The 23,399-nt window shown below is 41.8% G+C and overlaps 2 protein-coding genes across 4 annotated transcripts in view; one reads left to right on the forward strand and one right to left on the reverse strand.

Moving 5' to 3' along the window:
• Positions 1–19,222, reverse strand: LOC106583820 (receptor-binding cancer antigen expressed on SiSo cells). Its single transcript, XM_014168420.3, has 7 exons — positions 18,912–19,222; positions 13,362–13,456; positions 12,987–13,065; positions 12,565–12,717; positions 11,695–11,802; positions 9,245–9,339; positions 1–3,372 (listed from the first exon to the last, which is right to left on the reverse strand). The coding sequence occupies exons 2-7, from the start codon at positions 13,442–13,444 to the stop codon at positions 3,255–3,257; spliced, it is 636 nt and encodes a 211-aa protein (XP_014023895.1). The 5' UTR covers positions 13,445–13,456; positions 18,912–19,222; the 3' UTR covers positions 1–3,254.
• Positions 13,747–23,399, forward strand: part of LOC106583830 (dual specificity protein kinase Ttk) — a 15,339-nt gene continuing 5,686 nt past the window's right edge. Inside the window, exons 1-9 of one of the 3 annotated variants that reach the window (XM_045704709.2) lie at positions 13,747–13,956; positions 20,311–20,403; positions 20,537–20,759; positions 21,298–21,404; positions 21,710–21,853; positions 22,072–22,183; positions 22,312–22,396; positions 22,945–23,054; positions 23,150–23,228. In XM_045704709.2, coding sequence (XP_045560665.1) covers positions 13,923–13,956; positions 20,311–20,403; positions 20,537–20,759; positions 21,298–21,404; positions 21,710–21,853; positions 22,072–22,183; positions 22,312–22,396; positions 22,945–23,054; positions 23,150–23,228 — 987 coding nt within the window. In that variant the 5' untranslated portion in view covers positions 13,747–13,922. Of the gene's footprint in view, positions 13,957–19,805; positions 19,920–20,295; positions 20,404–20,536; positions 20,760–21,297; positions 21,405–21,709; positions 21,854–22,071; positions 22,184–22,311; positions 22,397–22,944; positions 23,055–23,149; positions 23,229–23,399 lie in introns of those variants that run through there. The other 2 variants (XM_082963483.1, XM_082963484.1) reach the window with 2 other exon arrangements.

Consider the following 23,399-nt stretch of genomic DNA (forward strand, 5'->3'; position numbering starts at 1 on the left):
TGATTTAATGCGTATTTAATCTTAAAATTCACTTGCTTTACTGGTTTTGTACCTTTGTTTCTGTCATGACTCTAATATTGGTTAACATTCAGACACAATTGAAAAGGGATCCAGAGATTTATTACAGAAAATTAAGGAATGTGCAAAAAAAGACATTTATTGGCAAAGAAAAACATAAGCATGTATCCCCATCATGCTGACTTTGATAACAATTGGAAGAAGTATTTGCAAAGAAAGCAAAAAGGACAAATGTCAGCGGTATTATTTTCATAATTCTCAGTGGCTAACAACCTCTTTCTTCATGATCCAATGTTCCATGCAATGGGTAATATAATACTATCAATATTCTCAATATCAAGAGTCTCTGAAAAACAGAAATGAATCCCTCATTTACCACAAAGCCCAACCTCAAATAACCATGAAAACACCACTGTTTCAAAGGCATCGTTCATTTAGACATTCAATATGAAAACTATTTTTGCCAGAATCCCCATATTATATACAGGATACCCCAGTGACGGTACAAGGAAAACACAAATGTGTAAAAGGGACTATCAGTTATTCTAATCCAACAGGTCTGTTTAATTGCAAATGCCTTATGGATGTCAGCTCTTACAGCTCCATCTCTGCATATATGTTTCCATGGCAACTAGACCCTTCTGTTTGACATTCCAGTCTCATACACCGGTTGCTGGGCACTCGCACACAAGCGCACACGCACACTTCCATCACAAAAAGCTCCAATTGATTCGACATCGATTGACCATACCAAAATCATATTGATACGTAACAGGTTATTAGTCCAGCCAATGCAAAAGGCTTTGATTTATGAAATCCTTTGACCGATTCTGTTATTAACTGTCTACAAATTACAGAGGGGAGCACGGAGCTTTGCATCTTTTTATTTGCTATGATCACCGATCAAGGATGTCAGTTGGCCATCCAAGTCTGATCACCAAGTTGTCTCAGATAACACAGAGACAGAGTTTGTGTGTGTTATGCTACATTGAACGTGTAAAAAAAAAAATCTAAACCCACATTCAACATAATAACAAAGGCAAAAGTAATTAAAGAGTCGCCGCTTCTATTTTGGTGTATTAAATAGCAGGGATAAGAACAAGCAGGAATTATTTTGTAATTATTCAAGGTGTCAGAGATGTTGAGCCTGGCAGATCAGTAACCACAGGATTACCATAGGAATCCACTGCCAACTCTTGAGTAAGGCTCAATTAAATTCCCAAATCTCTTTGACAGTGTCCACACCCTCAGTTTGAAACTTATTTTTAAACCTTCAATTAAAATGTGCAATTCCAGTATATTGACGGCTGTACAGTAAAAGTACATCAGGAATATCAAGCAACAATGAGAGAATGTGTTTTCGAACAACGACGACGAGAAACATAATTAAAAAGCACAATAACCAAGGCAAGAAAGGGAAATAACTGATATACAGTGAGACTTACATTTAATTACACACCTTTGTCCTTCATGTTATAAGACAATGTCAGAGAAATAGGTCTCTTGAGAGATCACTTGTACTATAGGTACCAGAATATTTACACATATTCCTGGGAAATACAAATGGACAGTTTCTTTGTTTTCTATAACTCAAATCTAATTACTGAACCCAGAGTGACGTTTGATGGCAAGTCTTTGATATAGGGCAATGCCAAAGGGCATTGCAGAGTATTTATTTAACCCTTCAGATTCAATAAAGTATTGTCACATGAACTGCAATTACAGTTGAAGTCATAAGTTTACATACACTTAGGTTTGAGTCATTAAAACTCGTTTTTCAACCACTCCACAAATTTCTTGTTAACAAACTATAGTTTTGGCAAGTCAGTTAGGACATCTACTTTGTGCATGACAAGTAATATGTCAAAAAATTGCTTACAGATTATTTCACTTATAATTCACTGTATCACAATTCCAGTGGGTCAGAAGTTTACATACACTAAGTTCCACAGTAAAACGAGTCCTATATTGAGATAACCTGAAAGGCCGCTCAGCAAGGAAGAAGCCACTGCTCCTAAACCGCCATAAAAATCCAGACTACGGTTTGCAACTGCACATGGAGAAAAATATGGTACTTTTTGGAGAAATGTCCTCTGGTTTGATGAAACAAAAATAAAACTGTTTGGCTATAATGACCATTATGTTTGGAGGAAAAAGGGGGATGCTTGCAAGCTGAAGAACACCATCCCAACTGTGAAGCACGGGGGTGGAAGCATCATGTTGTGGGGGGTGCTTTGCTGCAGGAGGGACTGGTGCACTTCACAAAATAGATGGCACTATGAGGAAGGAAAATGTGGATATATTGAAGCAACATCAAGACATCAGTCAGGAAGTTAAAGCTTGGTCATAAATGGGTCTTCCAAATGGACAATGACCCCAAGCATACTTCCAAAGTTGTGGGAAAATGGCTTAAGGACAACAAAGTCAAGGTATTGGAGTGGCCATCACAAAGCCCTGACCTCAACCCTATAGAAAATTTGTGGGCAGAATTGAAAAAGCATGTGTGAGCAAGGACACCTACAAACCTGACTCAGTTACACCAGCTCTGTCAGGAGGAATGGGCCAAAATTCACCCAACTTATTGTGGGAAGCTTGTGGAAGGCTACCCGAAACATTTGACCCAAGTTAAACAATTTAAAGGCAATGCTACCAAATACTAATTGAGTGTCTGTAAACTTCTGACCCACTGGGAATGTGATGAAAATAAAATATGAAATAAATAATTCTCTATTATTCTGACATTTCACATTCTTAAAATAAAGTGGTGATCCTAACAGACCTAAAACAGGGCATTTTTACTAGGCTTAAATGTCAGGAATTGGGAAAACTGAGTTTAAATGTATTTGGCTAAGGTGTATGTAAACTTCCGACTTCTACTGTAAATCAGGGTAGTGTTCATTCTGCGCAAAAAAAAAAAAAAAAGGACTGATACAGGGGGTGACTTCCTGGACTTGTCAGATAAAAAAAAAACGCTAGTTTCCGTTGCGTGCCCTAATGAACACATCCCAGGTATGAGGTGCCTTCCGAAAGCTAAATGCAACAGTCATTGAACAAACATCACACTGGCCAAGCCATGTCTCGAATGATGGCTGGTGGACAGAGATTTAAAAAAATGACCGCTGCGTGGAGTAGAGATGATGTTCGTGTGGAGATGACTAGAGGATAGTGTGATGACGTTTGTCTAAGTGTTTCTTTTTTTGCCCTCCGGCTCACGGGATGAGTGCTCTAAAAAAATGTTACGATAGCTTGACAGCAATCTTCTGGTCCTTCTTCATCATCCTCTGAACCTCCTTCTCCATCTTCTTCCTCTGCTGCTCCATGGAACGCTTCTCTCTCTCGGCCATCTTCTGTTGTCTGGTAGACAAGGAAACACAAAAAGGTGTGAATTTAAAAGGATTGCAACAAACCTCATTACTAAGCTTATTGAGAGAGCAATGGTGATAGTTCAGAGGTAGAGAGAAAAAAAACTCAAAAAGTACTGCCAACCAAGTTTCCCTGAAGCCAGAATTTTCTGTGTGCAAATAATGCCTTTCTTTCCTGTTGACTCGGTGCTGAACATTCTTAATATACTGCCACCTGCTGGATAACAACGAAACTTGCAGATCTCTTGACAATATGACAGTAATATGACACTGAACATGACAGGATTATCACATTGAACTAGGGCTGTCCCCGAACAATTTTTTGCACGACCTCGAGTCATCTGGTCCACATTTTTAAACATGTATTTTTCCATAAAATTACACATCCTATGTGTTTTAATCAAATCAACTATATGCACTGAGCTTGTCTGATGCTTTAAGCGCACCGTTTGATGAAATAATTAAAAAGACACACAAATGACTACAGGGAGTATGACCGCATTTGATTTGACTTGCTGCACTGGTTAAAAAAAAATGACAGCGAGTGACTGACTAGCAACCATTGTCTCTCTCGCCTCCCTGCTGCAGTGACCACCACAGAACATCAATTTATTGTGTTTTTTTTTTTTTTTCTGAAGCTACAACATAATTACAGCCATTTCTGACTGAAAAGTTATATTACCGAAATTCCTTCATTTGTTTAGGAAAAACATTCCCTATTCCCCCAATCCTCTATTTACGTGACAAATGTATGCATCACATGCTTGTGACCAATGGGGACTGACCTATACCATAATCACATCAATAACTTGGTTATAACAAACTCCGAACACGTGACAGCAAAATGGATGCAAAGGACGTGACAAATAAACTCGAAACGGGGGAGTGTTTTAATGGATGCTCAGGAGGAAGTCAGATGTGTGGAATAAATGTAACTTGTGGAAAATATTGGAGGTCAAGAAAATGTATATTTTTTTGTAAAGCCTTTATTACAGCAAAGATTCAAAACAGTCGCATTCATTAATGAATGCAATTTCCGAAATGGAACGGTTTATTTATCGTTTACGCCAATTACTCAAGGAATGCTTTATTTTATTTTAAAACGAAAATGCTGGATTGCATTTCAAATCATGAATGACTCGTATGCTGTGTGATGACATGAATGAATGATTAATTGATACAGTAGCCTACATAAGTATTTAAATACAGGCCTAAGTAAAAATGTAAATTAAATCACAATTTTAGTTTGCTATTCACAAGAAGCATTGCATGATTCGAACCATGCCTCGAATCTCAGAAGACCTATGATTAAGAATTGTTGACTTGCATAAAGCTGGAAAGGGTTACCAAAGTATCTTTAAAAGCCTTGATGTTCATCAGTCCACGGTAAGACAAACTGTCTATAAATGGAGAACGTTCAGCACTGTTGCTACTCTCCCTAGAAGTGGCCGTCCTGCAAAGATGACTGCAAGAGCACAACGCAGAATGCTCAATGAGGTTAAGAAGGATCCTAGTGTCAGCTAAAGACTTACAGAATTCTCTGGAACATGCTAACATCTCTGTTGACGAGTCTACAAAACGTAAAACACTAAACAAGAATGGTGTTCATGGAAGGACACCACGGAGGAAGCCACTGCTGTCCAAAAAAAACATTGCTACACATCTGAAGTTTGCAAAAGTGCAACTGGACGTTCCACAGCGCTAATGGCAAGATATTCTGTGGACAGATGAAACTACAGTTGAGTTGTTTGGAAGGAACACACAATGTGTGGAGAAAAAAAGGCACAGCACACCAACATCAAAACCTCATTCCATCTGTAAAGTATGGTGGAGGGAGCAATCATGGTTTGGGGCTGATTTGCTGCCTCAGGGCCTGGACAGCCAGCTATCATCGACGGAAAAATGAATTCAAGTTTATCAAGACATTTTGCAGGAGAATGTTAGGCTATCTGTCCACCAATTGAAGCTCAACAGAAGTTGGGTGATGCAACAGGACAACGACCCAAAACACAGAAGTAAATCATCAACAGAATAGCTTCAACAGAAGAAAATACACCTTCTGGAGTGGGCCAGTCAGAGTACTGACCTCTACCCGATTGAGATGCTGTGACATGACCTCAACAGAGCAGTTCACACCAGACATCCCAAGAATATTGCTGAACTGAAACAGTTTAGTAAAGAGGAATGGTCCAAAATTCCTCCTGACTACAGAAAACGTTTGGTTGAGGTTATTGCTGCCAAAGGAGGATTAACCAGTTATTAAATCCAAGGGTTCACATACATTTTCCACCCTGCACTGTGAATGTTTAAACGGTATATTTCAATAAAGACATGAAAACATGTAATGGTTTGTGTGTTGTTAGTTTAAGCAGACTGTGTCTATTGTTGTGACGTAGATGAAGATCAGATCAAATTTCATGACCAATTGATGCAGAAATCCAGGTATTTCCAAAGGGTTCACATACTTATTCTTGCCACATATACATTTAACATTGATTATAGACCTAATTAAGTTGGGGTTTCCTCTCGCCTCACTTTTCTTAGAAAATTAAGGCAAGGGCTGTTTTCTCGTCTCCTAACACCGCTGCTGCCTCCACCCATTGTTCTCAACAGTGGTGTAAATTGCTTAAGTAAAAATAACAACTTGTCGTTTTTGGGGGTATTTATATTTTTCGCAACTTTTACTTTACTACATTCAAATTGAAAATAATGTACTTTTTACTCCATACAATTTCCCTGACACTGAAAAGTACTTGTTACGTTTTGAATGCTTAGCAGGACAGGAAATGGTCTAATTCACACACTTATCAAGAACATCCTTGGTCATCCCTACTGCCTCTGATCTGGCTGGCTCACTAAACACACGCTTTGTTTGTAAATTATGTCTGAGTGTTGGAGTGTGCCCTACCTATCCTAAATAAAAAATAATTTAATACAACAACAAAAAATACAATAAAAACAGTACCATTAAGGTATCTTTTACAATTGGGTATTTTTGCCACCACTGGCTCTCAACACCAATATGCTGTTTAACTTTGATATTACTCACATAGCAACATGGTCTAGGAAAAGCCGCCAATTCAACAGCGCACTGATGTGTTTCCGCAGAGAGCGACCACTATGCAACGCGGGAGAATGCACATTTGTTATAAAATAATAATTTTTACTAGCATTGCGCCACTGTCCTTACGTAATATAACCATATACATTTCCAGTAGCACAAATCTTAAGAGTGATGGACTGTGCCATCGCACAGCCTCCACACAGTCCACTCATATAGGCGCAAATCTGACAAGTGCCTTGTACACCATGATTCATTTTGTTTTGCTACTGGTCGTCTAACGAAATCTCAGTCGACCAACAGCCTATCGACCGAAAAATCGACCAGTCGACTAAATGGGGTCAGCCCTACATTGCACACACAAACAGTCTTATGCATATACAGTTGAAGTCGGAAGTTTAGATACACTTAGGTTGGAGTCATGAAAACTCGTTTTTCAACCACTCCACAAATTTCTTGTTAACAAACTATAGTTTTGGCAAGTCGGTTAGGACATCTACTTTGTGCATGACACAAATAATTTTTCCAACAATTGTTTACAGACAGATTATTTCACTTATAATTCACTGTATCACAATTCCAGTGGGTCAGAAGTTTACATACACTAAGTTCACTGTGCCTTTAAACAGCTTGGAAAATTCCAGAAAATGTCATGGATTAAGAAGCTTCTGATAGGCTAATTGACATCATTTGAGTCAATTGGAGGTGTACCTGTGGATGATTTCAAGGCCTACCTTCAAACTCAGTGCCTCTTTGCTTGACATCATGGGAAAATCAAAAGAAATCAGCCAAGACTTCAGAAAAACAATTGTAGACCTCCACAAGTCTGGTTCCTCCTTGGGAGCAATTTCCAAAAACCTGAAGGTACCACGTTCATCTGTACAAACAACAGTACGCAAGTATAAACACCATGGGATCACGCAGCCGTCATACTGCTCAGGAAGGAGACATGTTCTGTCTCCTAGAGATAAACGTACTTTGGTGAGAAAAGTGCAAATAAATCCTGGAACAACAGCAAAGGACCTTGTGAAGATGCTGGAGGAAACAAGTACAAAAGTATCTATATCCACAGTAAAACGAGTCCTATATCGACTTAACCTGAAAGGCCGCTCAGCAAGGAAGAAGCCACTGCTCCAAAACCACCATAAAAAAGCCAGACTACGGTTTGAAACTGCACATGGGGACAAAGATCGTACTTTTTGGAGAAATGTCCTCTGGTCTGATGAAACAAAAATAGAACTGTTTGGCTATAATGACCGTTGTGATGTTTGGAGGAAAAAGGGGGAAGCTTGCAAGCCGAAGAACACCATCCCAACCGTGAAGCACGGGGGTGGCAGCATCATGTTGTGGGGGTGCTTTGCTGCAGGAGGGACTGGTGCACTTCACAAAATAGATGGCATCGTGAGAAGGAAAATGTGGATATATTGAAGCAACATCTCAAGACATCAGTCAGGAAGTTAAAGCTTGGTCGCAAATGGGTCTTCCAAATGGACAATAGTCCCAAGCATACTTCCAAAGTTGTGGCAAAATGACTTAAAGACAACACAGTCAAGGTATTGGAGTGGCCATCACAAAGCCCTGACCTCATGCATAGTGCCAACTGTATAGTTTATTGGAGGAGGAATAATGGTCTGGGGCTGTTTTCCATGGTCCGGGCTAGGCCCCTTAGTTCCAGTGAAGCGAAATCTTAACGCTGCAGCATACAATGACATTCTAAATAATTCTGTGCTTCCAACTTTGTGGCAATATTTTGGGGAAGGCCCTTTCCTGTTTAAGCATGAAAATACCCCCATGCAAAAAGCGAGGTCCATACAGAAATGGTTTGTCGAGATCGGTGTGGCAGAACTTGGCTGGCCTGCACAGAGCTCTGATCTCAACCTCATTGTGGGATGAATTGGTACGCCTAACTGCGATCCAGGCCTAATCGCCCAACATCAGTGCCCGACCACACTAATGCTCATGGCTGAATGGAAGCAAGTCACCTCAGCAATGTACCAACATCTAGTGGAAAGCCTTCCAAGAACAGCGGAGGCTGTTATAGCAGCAAATGGGAGACCAGCCCCATATTAATGCCCATGAGTTTGGAAAGAGATGTTCGATGAGCAGGTGTCTACATAATTTTGGTAATGTAGTGTATATGTTTGGTCTCATCGAAATAGAGTAGGCTGCCAATGCATGGGCGGAGAATCCCTGGCAGTTATCTTTCCAAGGAAATTTACTACCTGAATATGATTAGGCTATAGTTTACTACATTGCCTATAAATACATATTTATAACCCATATTTGTCTCAGTCTGAAAATCGTCCCACTCCTAAAAGGTAGGCTATAAAAATAGCTCAAGAGAAAGTGCAAGTCTCTCCAACTCTACGTCTAGCATATTAGCTGATATAGCCCACTAATACCAATAGCTTAATATAAATGGGCCATGTGAGAATCTCAAGTAATTTAACCTAGGCTATTTTTGCACATTTTCGATATTGCCTAATGAGCACAAAATTGCCAGGACCATGGCTGGCAAGTGAGCTGAATCACATATGCCTAAAATAACACTGCAGGACAGCGGTTGGGTTCAGAACCAGTTATGCGATAGCGGTTGGGAGCAGGATGAAGAAATCAGTCCCGCGCAGACTACATCGAAGCCAGTTCCACTGCTTCCCCCCCATTCTTCCCCTCCAATCAGGGACTGATTTAGACCTGGGACACCAGTTAGATGAAATTCATTATCAGGTAAACCAGCAGGCTCTGGACCTGTAGTGTAAGATTTGAATACCCCTGCTCTTCACATTATTAAAAGTGCTATCACCTGAGCACCAAATCGGCCTCCCAGGCAGCATCTGACGACTCATCCTCCCAGGCGTTGGCGTCTTCATGCCAGGTATCCATGTCTCCAAGCTCAGACTGTAGGACAGAGAGGACAGGAATGCAGTCAGGAGACAGTTGCTGACACAGTATAGGATGGCAGTGGGACCTAATCTCCATTAGCAACTATTCTTCACAACGCTATAAACCTTTATTCAACCTGAATACAGAGAACTGTGGCCCAGGAGGAGTTGTGCACTCCTGGGAATGAACAATGTCACAGCACTGGTCCAACTAAAACAGACAACTTGAGATGGTGAACTAAAAAGAAACTCAGACTTCATCATATTGCTATAGAGAGCTGGTCTGTAATCCTTGAAACAAGAAATTGGACAGGCGTTGGCTAGCTTCTCACCTTTTGGTGGCTGAGGTTTTGAAATCTGGACACAGTGGATAGAGCAGTACCACCTCTCTCAAAGCCCCTCCCCAGCCCATCCTCTTTCAAAAGACCTCTGTTTACAACATTTTCAGAGGTTAGCAGTGTACATTAGAACATTCAAGTTAAAAACCCCACCCTAATGTCAAATACCACCTCTGCAAAATCAGTATTCATCAAAATAATAATTAACACTAATCCACAGTACAAGGTCATATCCAATACAACACAGAGTGAAACCCTCTCTATTTTCAAGTAATGTGGTGGCAACATCATTTTATGGGTATGCTTGTCATCGGCAGGGACTGCGGATTTTGTCAGGATAAAAGAAGTTAGCCCAAAACCCGACTCAGTCTTCTGTAAACCTAAACCTGAGAGAATTCAATTTTTTCAGCGAGACAATTACACACATTTTAATGCCAAAGACACACCAGAATGGCTTTCCAATAGGTGTTGAGTGTTCATGTGTGGTCTAGTCTCAGTCCTGACTTTAAATCGGCTTAAAAGAATCTAAGACAAAGTTTAAATACTGCTGTCTGTCAATGATCCCCAACCAAATGTAATGGGTTTGAGCAATTTTGACAAAAACAATGGATATAAACTCAGCAAAAAAAAGCAACGTCATCTCACGGTCAACTGCGTTTATTTTCAGCAAACTTAACATGTGTAAATATTTGTATGAGCATAACTAAATTTAACAACTGACAAACTGAACAAGTTCCACAGACATGTGACTAACAGAAATGGAATAATGTGTCCCTGAACAAGAGGGGGGTCAAAATCTTGAGATTGTCTGCAATGACAACAAGCTCAGTCTGATGATGCTGTGACACACCGCCCCCAGACCATGACGGACCCTCCACCTCCAAATCGATCCCGCTCCAGAGTACAGGCCTCGGTGCAACGCTCATTCCGTCGACGATAAACGCGAATCCGACCATCACCCCTGGTGAGACAAAACCGTGACTCGTCAGCACTTTTTGCCAGTCCTGTCTGGTCCATCAACGATGGATTTGTGCTCATAGGCGACGTTCTTGCCGGTGATGTCTGGTGAGGACCTGCCTTACAACAGGCCTACAAGCCCTCAGTCTAGCCTCTCTTAGCCTATTGCGGAAAGTCTGAGCAACGATGGAGAAATTGTGCGTTCCTGGTGTAACTCGGGCAGGTGTTGTTGCCATCTTGTAACTGTCCCGCAGGTGTGATGTTCGGATGTACCGATCCTGTGCAGGTGTTGTTACACGTGGTCTGTCACTGTGAGGACGATCAGCTGTCTGTCCTGTCTCCCTGGAGCGCTGTCTTAGGCGTCTCACAGTAGGGATATTGCAATTTATTGCCCTGGCCACATCTGCAGTCCTCATGCCTCCTTACAACATGCCTATGGGTACGTTCATGCAGATGAGCAGGGACCCTGGGCATCTTTCTTTTGGTGTTTTTCAGAGTCAGTAGAAAGGCTTCTTTAGTGTCCTACGCTTTCATAACTGTGACCTTAATTGCCTACCGTTTGTAAGCTGTTAGTGTCTTAACGACCGTTCCACAGGTGCATGTTCATTAATTGTTTATGGTTCATTGAACAAGCATGGGAACCCTTTACAATGAAGATCTGTGAAGTTATCTGGATTTTTTCAAATTATCTTTAAAAAGACAGGGTCCTGAAAAAGGGACGTTTCTTTTTTTGCTGAGTTTATGTTGCCATAAGAGTTGTGCAAAGTTGTTAGAATCTTATTCCAAATTATTAAAAGCTGCAAAGGCTGCCAAAGGTGCTTCCACCAAGTATTAACACAGGAGACTTATCAAACTATGGTATTTCAGTTGTCTTTTCTTAATTTAGAACATTTTCTATAACTTTCTTTCACTTTGAAAATGTGGAGTAGGTTGTGTAGCTCTGTAGAAAGAAAAAAAAAAATCTAATTTTCTCATTTTAGATGACATTTTATGGCAACAAAATGTGAGAAAAAAAGCTCTGGATGGTGTAAACGTTCTATAGGCAGTGTACTTTGGGCGATGCTACACAAACTCACAGATGGCTGGATGAAGGAGGTGTCCTGAGTGGCTGCCAGTCTGCTGGAGAAGCCTGCACTGCCGTCAGGTACCAAGTAGTTGAGTGGCTCCCTCTTCTTCAGTACAATCTGGGGTGGGGACAGAGAGAAAGGAGACAAGTTAAAACTACTAAGACTCAACAATATGATATGGCGTGACTACAAGCAGCAGTGTGAGGCAAGAGGCTGCACTCGTCATCACCAAACCAAATACTGTTAAGCATCAGTGCATGTGCACGGGAGTTTGCTTCGCCCTCATGCCATGTGATAGCTCGGTGAAAACAAATGTTGAACAGTGCAGCCTTGCCCTTTAGACAATTTTTGTTTGTGTTGGGAGTTGCCCTGCTCCTCCCTTCTGGTAAACGTATATTGCTGAGTCTACTGACAATTACTGTTGAGAAATGCACTTAAAGCTGGAATCTGTAATTAGTGAAAATGCCTCATCCATTTGGGATATTTCAACAAAGAGGTCAAGTCAAACAAACACTTTTTTCCCCTTGGACATCATTGCATGCACATATTTTTTATTTTATTTAACTAGGCAAATCAATTTAAGAACAAATTCTTATTTTCAATGACGGCCTAGGAACAGTGGGTTAACTGCCTTGTTCAGGGGCAGAACGGTAGATTTGTACCTTGTCAGCCCGGGAATTCGAACTTGCAACCTTTAGGTTACTAGTCCAACACTAACCACTAGTGTATAACACCAGAGTATGTACAGTACTGCGATTTTTTTTATCATGCTGCCTGACACTCTTCTCCTGAGTTTAATCAACTCAACAAAACAAACAACAAAAGATGCTGGGGCAAACAGTGGCAGAGATTTCAGCTTTAAATGAAGACCTAGCCTACTTTCTGTGTTTTCCTGATGGTGGGAGCCATGTCTTTGAAGTAGTCTGGTTCCTCTTCCTCGCCAGGCTGTGGTGACACGTTGCCATTACCGCCCTCGATCTTGATACTTGTGGGACCATCTTCATCCCACGAGCTCCATTCTTCAATCTCTGCCTGCACAGGGTTTGGTCAAAGTGACAAGGTGTAAATGAAGTTTCTTGTAAAAAGAACATGACGAAAATAATATGATGAAAACAAAGAGAAAGGATTTAAGTGTGCCACAAAGTAAACATTGACTGTTGGTTGCACAATAAATGCTTGATGATGTAATTAATGACAATAGGGGGAAAGCAGGTTTGTTAGGGATGTAAAGCGAATCGACTAAGCACTTACAGCACATTATTGCTAACATGATGCATCTTATAAACTTGTATATCACTGACCGGTTTGGGTACTGATGAAAAATCAACCGTCGTTGGAAGAGAGATCTGATCCCCGCTTAGCTTACGCAACCTCCCAGATCTATGTCAAAACAGGAAATGTGCTTACTGTCAAACTGTGGGCCACCACAAAAACATACATTTTAGAGCAAAGGCATTCCATGGGAAGCAATTTTCTCATGCAAATAGCACTTGATTTCTATGCTAATGTATTTGGTTGTGCTCAAGGAATGACATTCCATATCATTCATTTCAACATTAAGTAAAATGACTGGAAATCTTACAGACTATGGCTTTCAGATTTGACCAAATCTGACACAGCAAAGGGTTCTAGATCAGTTTTGCTTCTTTCAATTCACCATAATGGGTGTTCCTTACCTGCATATCAACCTTTTGAAGAATGAAAGGAAGGTTGCAAGCCACGTGCAAATCTTAAAAAGGCGAAACTGAGAGATAGCCATGGTGAAGCTGAGCTAAAAGGAGGACATACCATTATTAGCAAATTGGATTTATAATCTGAATTTTCCAGCAAGACTGTCATCAACATCCATCTAATAATGAGTAAGCTTGCTGGCTGTCATAGCTTTTGTCATTAGCATAGCTAGAAAGTTAGCTAGCTATTTTCTTCCTGGTTACTACTTCCTCCTGGCAATTTAAAAAGTATCATAGTATGAGTCATAATACCCACAAAACCTAGCAGTCAAACAGGGAAATGGTTCCAATTGTTTTTACACCATTAATGTTAACCATAAGGGATTTTTGAAATTTTGGAAAAATAAGGGCTGCGTTTCATGTAGGCTTATCCTGGCGTGACATTTTGATAACCGTGTAAAACTCTCTAGGACAATGTGACTAACAGTATATCTGCCTGTATTTACCTCCCAAAAATGAAATGCTCATTGGCTGCTAATGTGGCCATCATAAAGACCTACAAATGCCATGATCTGGACGAGACTGCCGAATCAAGGCAAAGGTAAGCATCTCTGGATTAACTATCTAATGTTAGCTAAATGTAGTAATGAATAAATTGACTACATTTCTTTAAATGGGCAATTATGTGAACTGTCTTGTGCAAGTTTTAAATTGACAATGCCTGTTAGCAAATGTGTCAGCTAGAGATGACGTGCAGGAGCTTGCAGGGATTTGTAGTTTAGCATGATGTCTACTTTGATGCTACTTAGCATTTTCGAATCTGAGAGTAAATAGTTGTGCTGTTATTTTTATTGATTTGGCCAAAGCTTTTGATACGGTAGACCATTCCATTCTTGTGGGCCAGGTAAGAAGTATTGGTGTCTTTGGCCTGGTTTGCTAACTACTCTGAGTGCAGTACATAAAGTCAGAACATCTGCTGTCTCAGCCACTGCCTGTCACCATGGGAGTACCCAAAGGCACAGCACTGCACTCTATACTCCTCCATAAATCTGGTCATCTCTGTATACCCGTCGCAAGACCCACTGGTTGATGCTTATTTATGAAACCCTCTTAGGCCTCACTCCCCCTTATCTGAGATATCAACTGCAGCCCTCATCCTCCACATACAACACCCGTTCTACCAGTCACATTCTGTTAAATGTCCCCAAAACACACACATCCCTGGGTCACTCCTCTTTTCAGTTCGCTGACAACTCTTACTGACAGTTGTGGCTGCTTTGCCTGATGTATTGTTGTCTCTACCGTCTTGCCCTTTGTGCTGTTGTCTGTGCCCAATAATGTTTGTACCATGTTGTGCTGCTATCATGCGGTTGTCATGTGTTACTGCCACACTACGTTGTCTTAGGTCTCTTTATGTAGTGTTGTCTCGTTATGAAAGGAACTAGACACGGACACGAATGATCCATTGGTAGTTTGTTGTAACCAAGTATTGGTGCTAACCGTGTGTTATTGGATGCTAGCATGCTAGTTAGCTACGGCGTCATAAGACAAGGTGCACTGGGTGGGTTTCACGGAAGAATACTGTACCAAGTTATCAGGCTGAATAAACTATGTTTGAGCCTATTCCTGGAAACATTGAACCACTGTAGTTTACATCAATTATAATTTCTAAGTGGAAGTTGGAAAAGTTATATTTGAATGTTTCAGCGAATGGCTAGTGAGGGAGGCCCTGCGCTCTCGCTTCCCCAGTTGTTTAGTTAATTTTCTTTCCAATCTCCTTTGCATTAGCGTAGCCTCTCCTGTAGCCTGTCAACTATGTGTCTGTCTATCCCTGTTCTCTCCTCTCTGCACAGGCCACACAAACGCTTCACACTGCATGGCTGCTGCCACTCTAACCTGGTGGTCCCAGCGCGCACGACCCACGTGGAGTTCCAGGTCTCCAGCAGCCTCTGGAACTGCCGGTCTGCGGCCAACAAGGCAGAGTTCATCTCAGCCTATGCTACCCTCCAGTCCCTCGACTTCTTGGCGCTAACGGAAACATGGATTACCACAGAAAACACTGCTACTCCTACTGCTCTCTCCTCGTCTGACCACGTGTTCTCGCATACCCCGAGAGCATCTGGTCAGCGGGGTGGCGGGACTGGAATGCTCATCTCTCCCAAGTGGACATTCTCTCTTTCTCCCCTGACCCATCTGTCTATCTCCTCCTTTGAATTCCATGCTGTCACAATCACTAGCCCATTCAAGCTTAACATCCTCATCATTTATCGCCCTCCAGGTTCCCTTGTAGAGTTCATCAATGAGCTTGACGCCTTGATAAGTTCCTTTCCTGAGGATGGCTCACCTCTCACAATTCTGGGTGACTTTAACCTCCCTACATCTACCTTTGACTCATTTCTCTCTGCCTCCTTTCCACTCCTCTCCTCTTTTGGCCTCACCCTCTCACCGTCCCCCCCTAATCACAAGGCAGGCAATACGCTTGACCTCATCTTTACTAGATGCTGTTCTTCTACCAATCTCACTGCAACTCCCCTCCAAGTCTCCGACCACTACCTTGTATCCTTTTCCCTCTCGCTCTCCTCCAACACTACTAACTCTGCCCCTACTCAGATGGAATTGCACCGTCGCGACCTTCGCCCTCTCCCTCTCCTGCTACTCTCTCCTCTTCCATCCTATCATCTCTTCCCTCTGCTCAATCCTTCTCCAACCAATCTCCTGATTCTGCCTCCTCAACCCTCCTCTCCTCCCTTTCTGCATCCTTTGACTCTCTATGTCCCCTACCCTCCCGGCCGGCTCGGTCCTCCCCTCCTGCTCCGTGTCTTGATGACTCATTGTGAGCTCAGAACAGGGCTCCGGGCAGCTGAGCGGAAATGGAGGAAAACTAGCCTCCCTGCGGACCTGGCATCTTTTCACTCCCTCCTCTCCACATCTTCTTCCTCTGTTTCTGCTGCTAAAGCCACTTTCTACCACTCTAAATTCCAAGCATTTGCCTCTAACCCTAGGAAGCTCTTTGCCACCTTCTCCTCCCTCCTGAATCCTCCTCCCCCTCCCCCTCTGCAGATGACTTTGTCAACCATTTTGAAAAGAAGGTTGACGACATCCGATCCTCGTTTGTTAAGTCAAACGACACCGCTGGTCCTGCTCACATTGCCCTACCCTATGCTTTGACCTCTTTCTCCCCTCTCTCTCCAGATGAAATCTTGCGACTTGTGACGGCCGGCCGCCCAACAACCTGCCCGCTTGACCCTATCCCCTCCTCTCTTCTCCAGACCATTTCCGGAGACCTTCTCCCTTACCTCACCTCGCTCATCAACTCATCCTTGACCGCTGGCTACGTCCCTTCCGTCTTCAAGAGAGCGAGAGTTGCACCCCTTCTCAAAAAACCTACACTCGATCCCTCCGATGTCAACAACTACAGACCAGTATCCCTTCTTTCTTTCCTCTCCAAAACTCTTGAGCGTGCCGTCCTTGGCCAGCTCTCTTGCTATCGCTCTCAGAATGACCTTCTTGATCCAAATAATTCCGGTTTCAAGACTGGTCATTCAACTGAGACTGCTCTTCTCTGTGTCACGGAGGCTCTCCGCACTGCTAAAGCTAACTCCCTCTCCTCTGCTCTCATCCTTCTAGACCTATCTGCTGCCTTTGATACTGTGAACCATCAGATCCTCCTCGCCACCCTCTCCGGCACGGCTCACTCTTGGACTGCGTCCTACCTGACAGGTCGCTCCTACCAGGTGGCATTGCGAGAATCCGTCTCCGCACCACGTGCTCTCACCACTGGTGTCCCCCAGGGCTCAGTTCTAGGCCCTCTCCTGTTCTCGCTATACACCAAGTCACTTGGCTCTGTCATATCCTCACATGGTCTCTCCTATCATTGCTACGCAGACGACACACAATTAATCTCCTTTCCCCCCTTCTGATAACCAGGTGGCAAATCGCATCTCTGCATGTCTGTCAGACATATCAGTGTGGATGACGGATCACCACCTCAAGCTGAACCTCGGCAAGACGGAGCTGCTCTTCCTCCCGGGGAAGGACTGCCCGTTCCATGATCTCGCCATCACGGTTGACAACTACATTGTGTCCTCCTCCTAGAGAGCTAAGAGCCTTGGCGTGACCCTGGACAACACCTGTCGTTCTCCGCTAACATCAAGGCGGTGACCCGATCCTGTAGGTTCATGCTCTACAACATTTGCAGAGTACGACCCTGCCTCACACAGGAAGCGGAGCAGGTCCTAATCCAGGCACTTGTCATCTCCCGTCTGGATTACTGCAACTCGCTGTTGGCGGGGCTCCCTGCCTGTGCCATCAAACCCCTACAACTCATCCAGAACGCCGCAGCTCGTCTGGTGTTCAACCTTCCCAAGTTCTCTCACGTCACCCCGCTCCTCCGCACGCTCCACTGGCTTCCAGTTGAAGCTCGCATCTGCTACAAGACCATGGTGCTTGCCTACGGAGCTGTGAGGGGAACGGCACCTCCGTACCTTCAGGCTCTGATCAGTCCCTACACCCAAAGAAAGGCACTGCGTTCATCCACCTCTGGCCTGCTCGCCTCCCTACCTCTGCGGAAGCACAGTTCCTGCTCAGCCCAGTCAAAACTGTTCGCTGCTCTGGCACCCCAATGGTGGAACAAGCTCCCTCACGACACCAGGACAGCGGAGTCAATCACCACCTTCCGGAGACACCTGAAACCCCACCTCTTTAAGGAATACCTGGGATAGGATTAAGTAATCCTTCTAACCCCCCCCAAAAAGATATAGATGTACTATTGTAAAGTGGTTGTTCCACTGGATATCATAAGGTTAATGCACCAATTTGTAAGTCGCTCTGGATAAGAGCGTCTGCTAAATGACATAAATGTAAATGTCTCTCTTGTCATGATGTGTGTTTTGTCCTATTTTTTATTTTTATTTTATTTTTTAATCCCAGCCCCCGTTCACACAGGCCTTTTGGTAGGCCGTTATTGTAAATAATTATTTATTCTTAACTAACTTGCCTAGTTAAATAAAGGTTAAAATAGAAATGTATTGATAAGTCACCTTGTCAGAGAGGTTATCAAAACGTCATGGCAGGGTAAGCCTACAGGAAACATAACCCTTATTAAGCGTTTCTAAAATCCTCTATGGGAAAAATGTATGGTTGAAGAACTATTGGAACCATTTCCCTGATTGAACGCTAGGTTTTATGGATATTACGAGACCACCATCGTGGGGCTCAATTGCTTCATCATCTAATTCCCCATTCAAAACAACTGAGAACTCATACAAATATGAGCTCAAATCATGCAGGTCGGAAAGTCGGAGCTCAAGAAAGAGGTCCGAGTTCTCGAGTTCGATGACCGTTCAAATCGATTTTCCATTGGAGATCGTTTTTTTTTTTTTTTTTCTGGGTTCCGAGTTGTTTTTAACGCAATTAAGTCGGAGATTTCAGAGTTCCCAGTTGTTTTGAACGCGGCATTATAATCAAGTCTAGGTAACGTTACCTCGATATTTTGGGGTCTGAAACGGATATATACAGGTAGTTCATTGTCTTCATTGCTAAAATACAGACACTCACCGTACAGCTCAATATACTTGCTTAGCTGACAGCTGGCGAATCAGATGTGACCGTCCCCAGAATTCATGTGTTTGGCTAGCTAGCGCTAACTTAGGAAATCAGCATACCGATATGCAACGTATTTTTCCTTGTAAATTTCACTCTCGAAACAACACACTTGCAATAATGACACCAGTCATATCACAAGCCTATGTGTCTAACAGCTGCTACCTAGCATCCGTCCTCATTATTTATTCCATAAATATTTGTCGCTTCTTCATAGCCTCACAGCTGACATCTTGAATCTGGGGAGAGGATGTGGAACCACAGCCGGGGCAAGAGGCACACTAAGTATCTCTGGGCTATGATAGGCGTTGGTCTTCTGCCCCCAGTGGTAGAACATATCGTAGGACTTCGGCTTTTTTTTGTCTTCCTTGAAAGAGCTGTTATGTGAAATGTTATAGGCAACAAAAAAACAAAAAAACAGCATTTGGTTAATAAAAGTATGAATGTCATCCAGGCAAACTATGGATTTATTATGACCAAATAATTATGACCATTAACCATTGGTGTAAAGTACTTAAGTGAAAATACTTTAAATTACTACTTAAGTAGTTTTTTTGGGCTATCTGTACTTTACTATTAATATTTTTTGCCAACTTTTACTTCACTACATTCCTAAAGAAAACAATGTACTTTTTACTCCAACACATATGTCTGAGTGTTGGAGTGTGCCCCTGGCTATCCGTCAATAAAACATGTAAGGAATTTGAAATGGTTTATACATTTACGTTTGATACTTAAGTACATTTTAGCAATTCCCATAATTACAAAATTACAAATAATTTTAATCGAAGTGGTCGGAGTATTTTGAATATTTGGGGCGTAGTCAACCATACAAACTGGCCAATGAGCTGACGAAGTACTTGGACGTGGTAGATTTGAAAGTGTGTTATAAACAGACAGACTGACGTTTTTTTTGTTGCTGGAAAGTGTAATTGTTTCACGTGAAACTACATTTTATAAAAGGTGAGATGCGTTTTAATCTAATGTACGATGTAAAAAAAAAAAAAAAGTCATTTTGATTGCTTTATAGCTTTGTTTCCTTGCAAATCTTTGTGCTACGGCATACACCACAATCCGGTAGCTAACGCGTTATTCGCTAAGCTAGTTTTGCTTTGGCTAGACGAGATGCAACTGGTTAGCTGGCTAAGGGCGTTAACTTAGTTACACATATCCCAGCGAGCTGGTTATTTACACCAGGGTCTGTTGTCTGCTTGTTGATTCACACATCAAGAGTATATATCGCACTATAGCGTAGATGTCATGTGTGAATAGCTAGCTAGGCTTACAGTCTACTAGCTGCCTCAATATCTATTAGCTAACGTAACGACGGTAACGTTAGCTACATTCTTTGCAGAGATGTTGGAGGAGGAACATACAGACAGACAGCACCAACTTGCCATGTTGTGTCAGAAGCTCGACCGAATTAAAACAAGATGTCTAATCGAAGGTAATAAAACCATTTCATTCGTTCTATGGCGAAGACAACATGCCTCATATATTGTACATAGTGATATTCTCCATATAAGGCCACTGAGTTTGCAAATGGTCACTCAGTCTTTTTTCCTCCCATTTTCATGCAGATGACACTGATAATATCAACCAGGCCATTGGCTCAAATTCGCCTGAAACCTGTCTCGCATATCTGATGGTCTTGGAGAAGAAAGGAGACCCTCACTTGGATCCTAGTCATCTCACAAAGCTTACAGACTTCTATACCCGTGTATTCTCAACTATGCCACTGGGAAAACACTGCCAAAATGAGAGCTATGCCAGGATGCTGGTCAGATTTGCAGAGCTGAATGTGTGAGTGAACCATGATCATACTGTACCATGAGAGGCTTGAGCTTTGCTTTGCAACATGTTCCTCTGTTGACTGTACCTAGCTACATCAGTTAAATACAATGTGTGGTGTGTATTAATAATATTAAAGTGGCAATCTAGGATTTTGGAAAACTACAAAGTCGCCACTTTTTTTGGTTAACAGCTGAGGGATAAGGCAAGAAATTCATGGATGCAAGGACTGACCATCCATGAGCTCAAAATAATAGTTCTATCCATATTTTGAAGCTATTCAGTGTTTGTTTACAATTACATGGTTTACAAATAATGGAAGTCAAATAAGTTTACATGTTGGGTTCTCTGACGGATTCCGACAGTTGAACTAAGCTCTGGAGGCATTTATACCAGTAAATTCTTTTATTCTAAAAATCAATGGCTTATTTCAGAATTGAAGTCTAAAAATATATGTACCAATCCCAGATTGCCCCTTTTAACAGACCACTTTTTTGGTATGAATTTTTTTCCTTCATATTGTCGAATGAGTCCTTTTAATTTCTTTCAGAATTCAAGACCCCAGTGGGGCAGAGGGCAACTTCAATGTTGCGACTACACACTGCCAGGATTTCGCTTTTGTCCACATTGCACACGCTCAGTTTGAACTGTCACAAGGTAGAGAGATGCACAACAATCTTTGGTTCGACTGGTATAGATGATTTATACACACAGACAACACAAATGTGGGTTATTTACTCAACTTTAGCTCCATATTTTTACCAGCTTTTTCATATTCACCCAATACAGTACACACCCAGAGCAACTATTCAATCTCTAACATGTTATTCATATCCTGACAATGATGAATGCATCTGTCCAATCTGTGAAACTCACATTCTGGAACTCCATACTGCTGCAGGAAAGTATTATTGGTATCTAGTCAGTAAGATTATTATTTCTTTACTATCCCATCTCAAAAGGCAACACCAAGAAAAGTACTTGGATACTTCAGAGGGCCATTGAACTGAATGCCAAACCCAACGACCTGCTGGAGGCTGCTATGCAGAACTTGACACTGGGCAAGGCAGAACTTCTGTCCTCTGAGGATAAGGAAAATGTACCAGGTTAGTTGTGTCCAATTTCCAATCCCATTTGAGATCAGTATTAACCGGAAGCTCATCTTTCCTTTTTTTTTTTTTATGTCAAAGATAAAAAATAGTATAATACATGAACATACTTCTTCGCCCTAGATTTGAATGAAATCACTACTTGTATGCTACTTTAGGGTTCTAGTACTGTATATTGATTGTCTTAATGTGTTGTCAATTTTTTTTTCTTTCAGTCTCAACTTATAATATAAATGGTTCTGCAAAAAATGGCAAAGAATTTCGCAAAGTCTCCAGAAACTCCGACGGTACAGGCGACTTGCAGCTCTCCAGTATATTTTCTTCAGGGTAAAATACGCGTTTGTTTTTTTTACAGTGCCAAGTTCTCACACCAAGCTTCTCTCTGTTTGGATTTACATTCTTCTATTCTGTCTCGTGAAAAAAATGTGTTGACACTGTTCTTCTCATTCCCTTAGAACAATGGAACCACGGAATGGACCCTTAGAGGACCAGGCTCCAGCTTGGAGGTCTGGGTCGCAACGAAAGAGAGCCGTTGGCATAGTAAAGTTTGATTTTAGTCTTTTAAAGATCCTACATGAGTTTTTATTAGTAGTAGTTTTAAATAGTGTTGGGGGGGATTGATACAGTTACATATCGCAATATTACTTTGGACGATATTGTATCGATACTTTGACTCCAAGTATCGATTGTGGTTTTTGCTAGGTAGCGTTAGCTAGGGCTAGTTGGTTGTATCTGCGCCCAAACTCGGGTATTTTTCATCCTATAGCTTGTTCTCCATCTTTTTAAATTGTTAGCCAACATGTTGTTCGCACTTTTATTTTCATGACTGATCAAAACTTGATTTTATTATGGCTCTTGTCTCTGCAGCAGACATATAGTGAGCAATATGTTAGGAACATCAAATCACAATAAAATCACAGTATCGAATCGCAATACATATAGAATCGTGAGATTCGCAATACATGTCGTATCGGTACCTAAGTATCGTGAGAATATCATATCGTGAGCCCTAGTTTTAAAGTAGTTTTTTCCCCATCACTTCTCTGGCTTTAAATCATCTCTTGTTCTTTATTATCCTGCCCTTCAAGCCAGGGAGAGTGCCTGTAGTCCACTGCTCTATCTCAGAAATGGATGATGATGACAGTGATGGAAGACAGGTGACGAGGAGGGAGGCTCTCATCCCAAGTAGCTTGTCCAGGTAAGCATTTTTATTTATTTTTTTACATTTTTCAAGGAAACACGTTCAGAACACAGGATTACAAAGCCTAAACTGATGAATGGAACTTTGTTTAGGCAAACATCTGGTTCAAGTGCCATGTTTACCTTATCCTCCCAAAAGCGTGTTGAAGATGGGGACTTACTCAATCTAAAGGTTTGTGAATGAAAATCCCCACCTTTTCAGTTGTAATTATAGATTGCCTATGATTTTTTTTTTAACACCCGGCCCAACTGTTTACAATTATATAAAATAACATGGAGAGCAGAGCATGTGATATTTTACATAATCTTATTTTAAAGTCGAGTTGATTGGACCGTCAAATCA

Source organism: Salmo salar, chromosome 02, assembly GCF_965601325.2.
Source record: "Salmo salar chromosome 02, fSalSal1, whole genome shotgun sequence".
Lineage (NCBI taxonomy): Eukaryota > Metazoa > Chordata > Actinopteri > Salmoniformes > Salmonidae > Salmo > Salmo salar.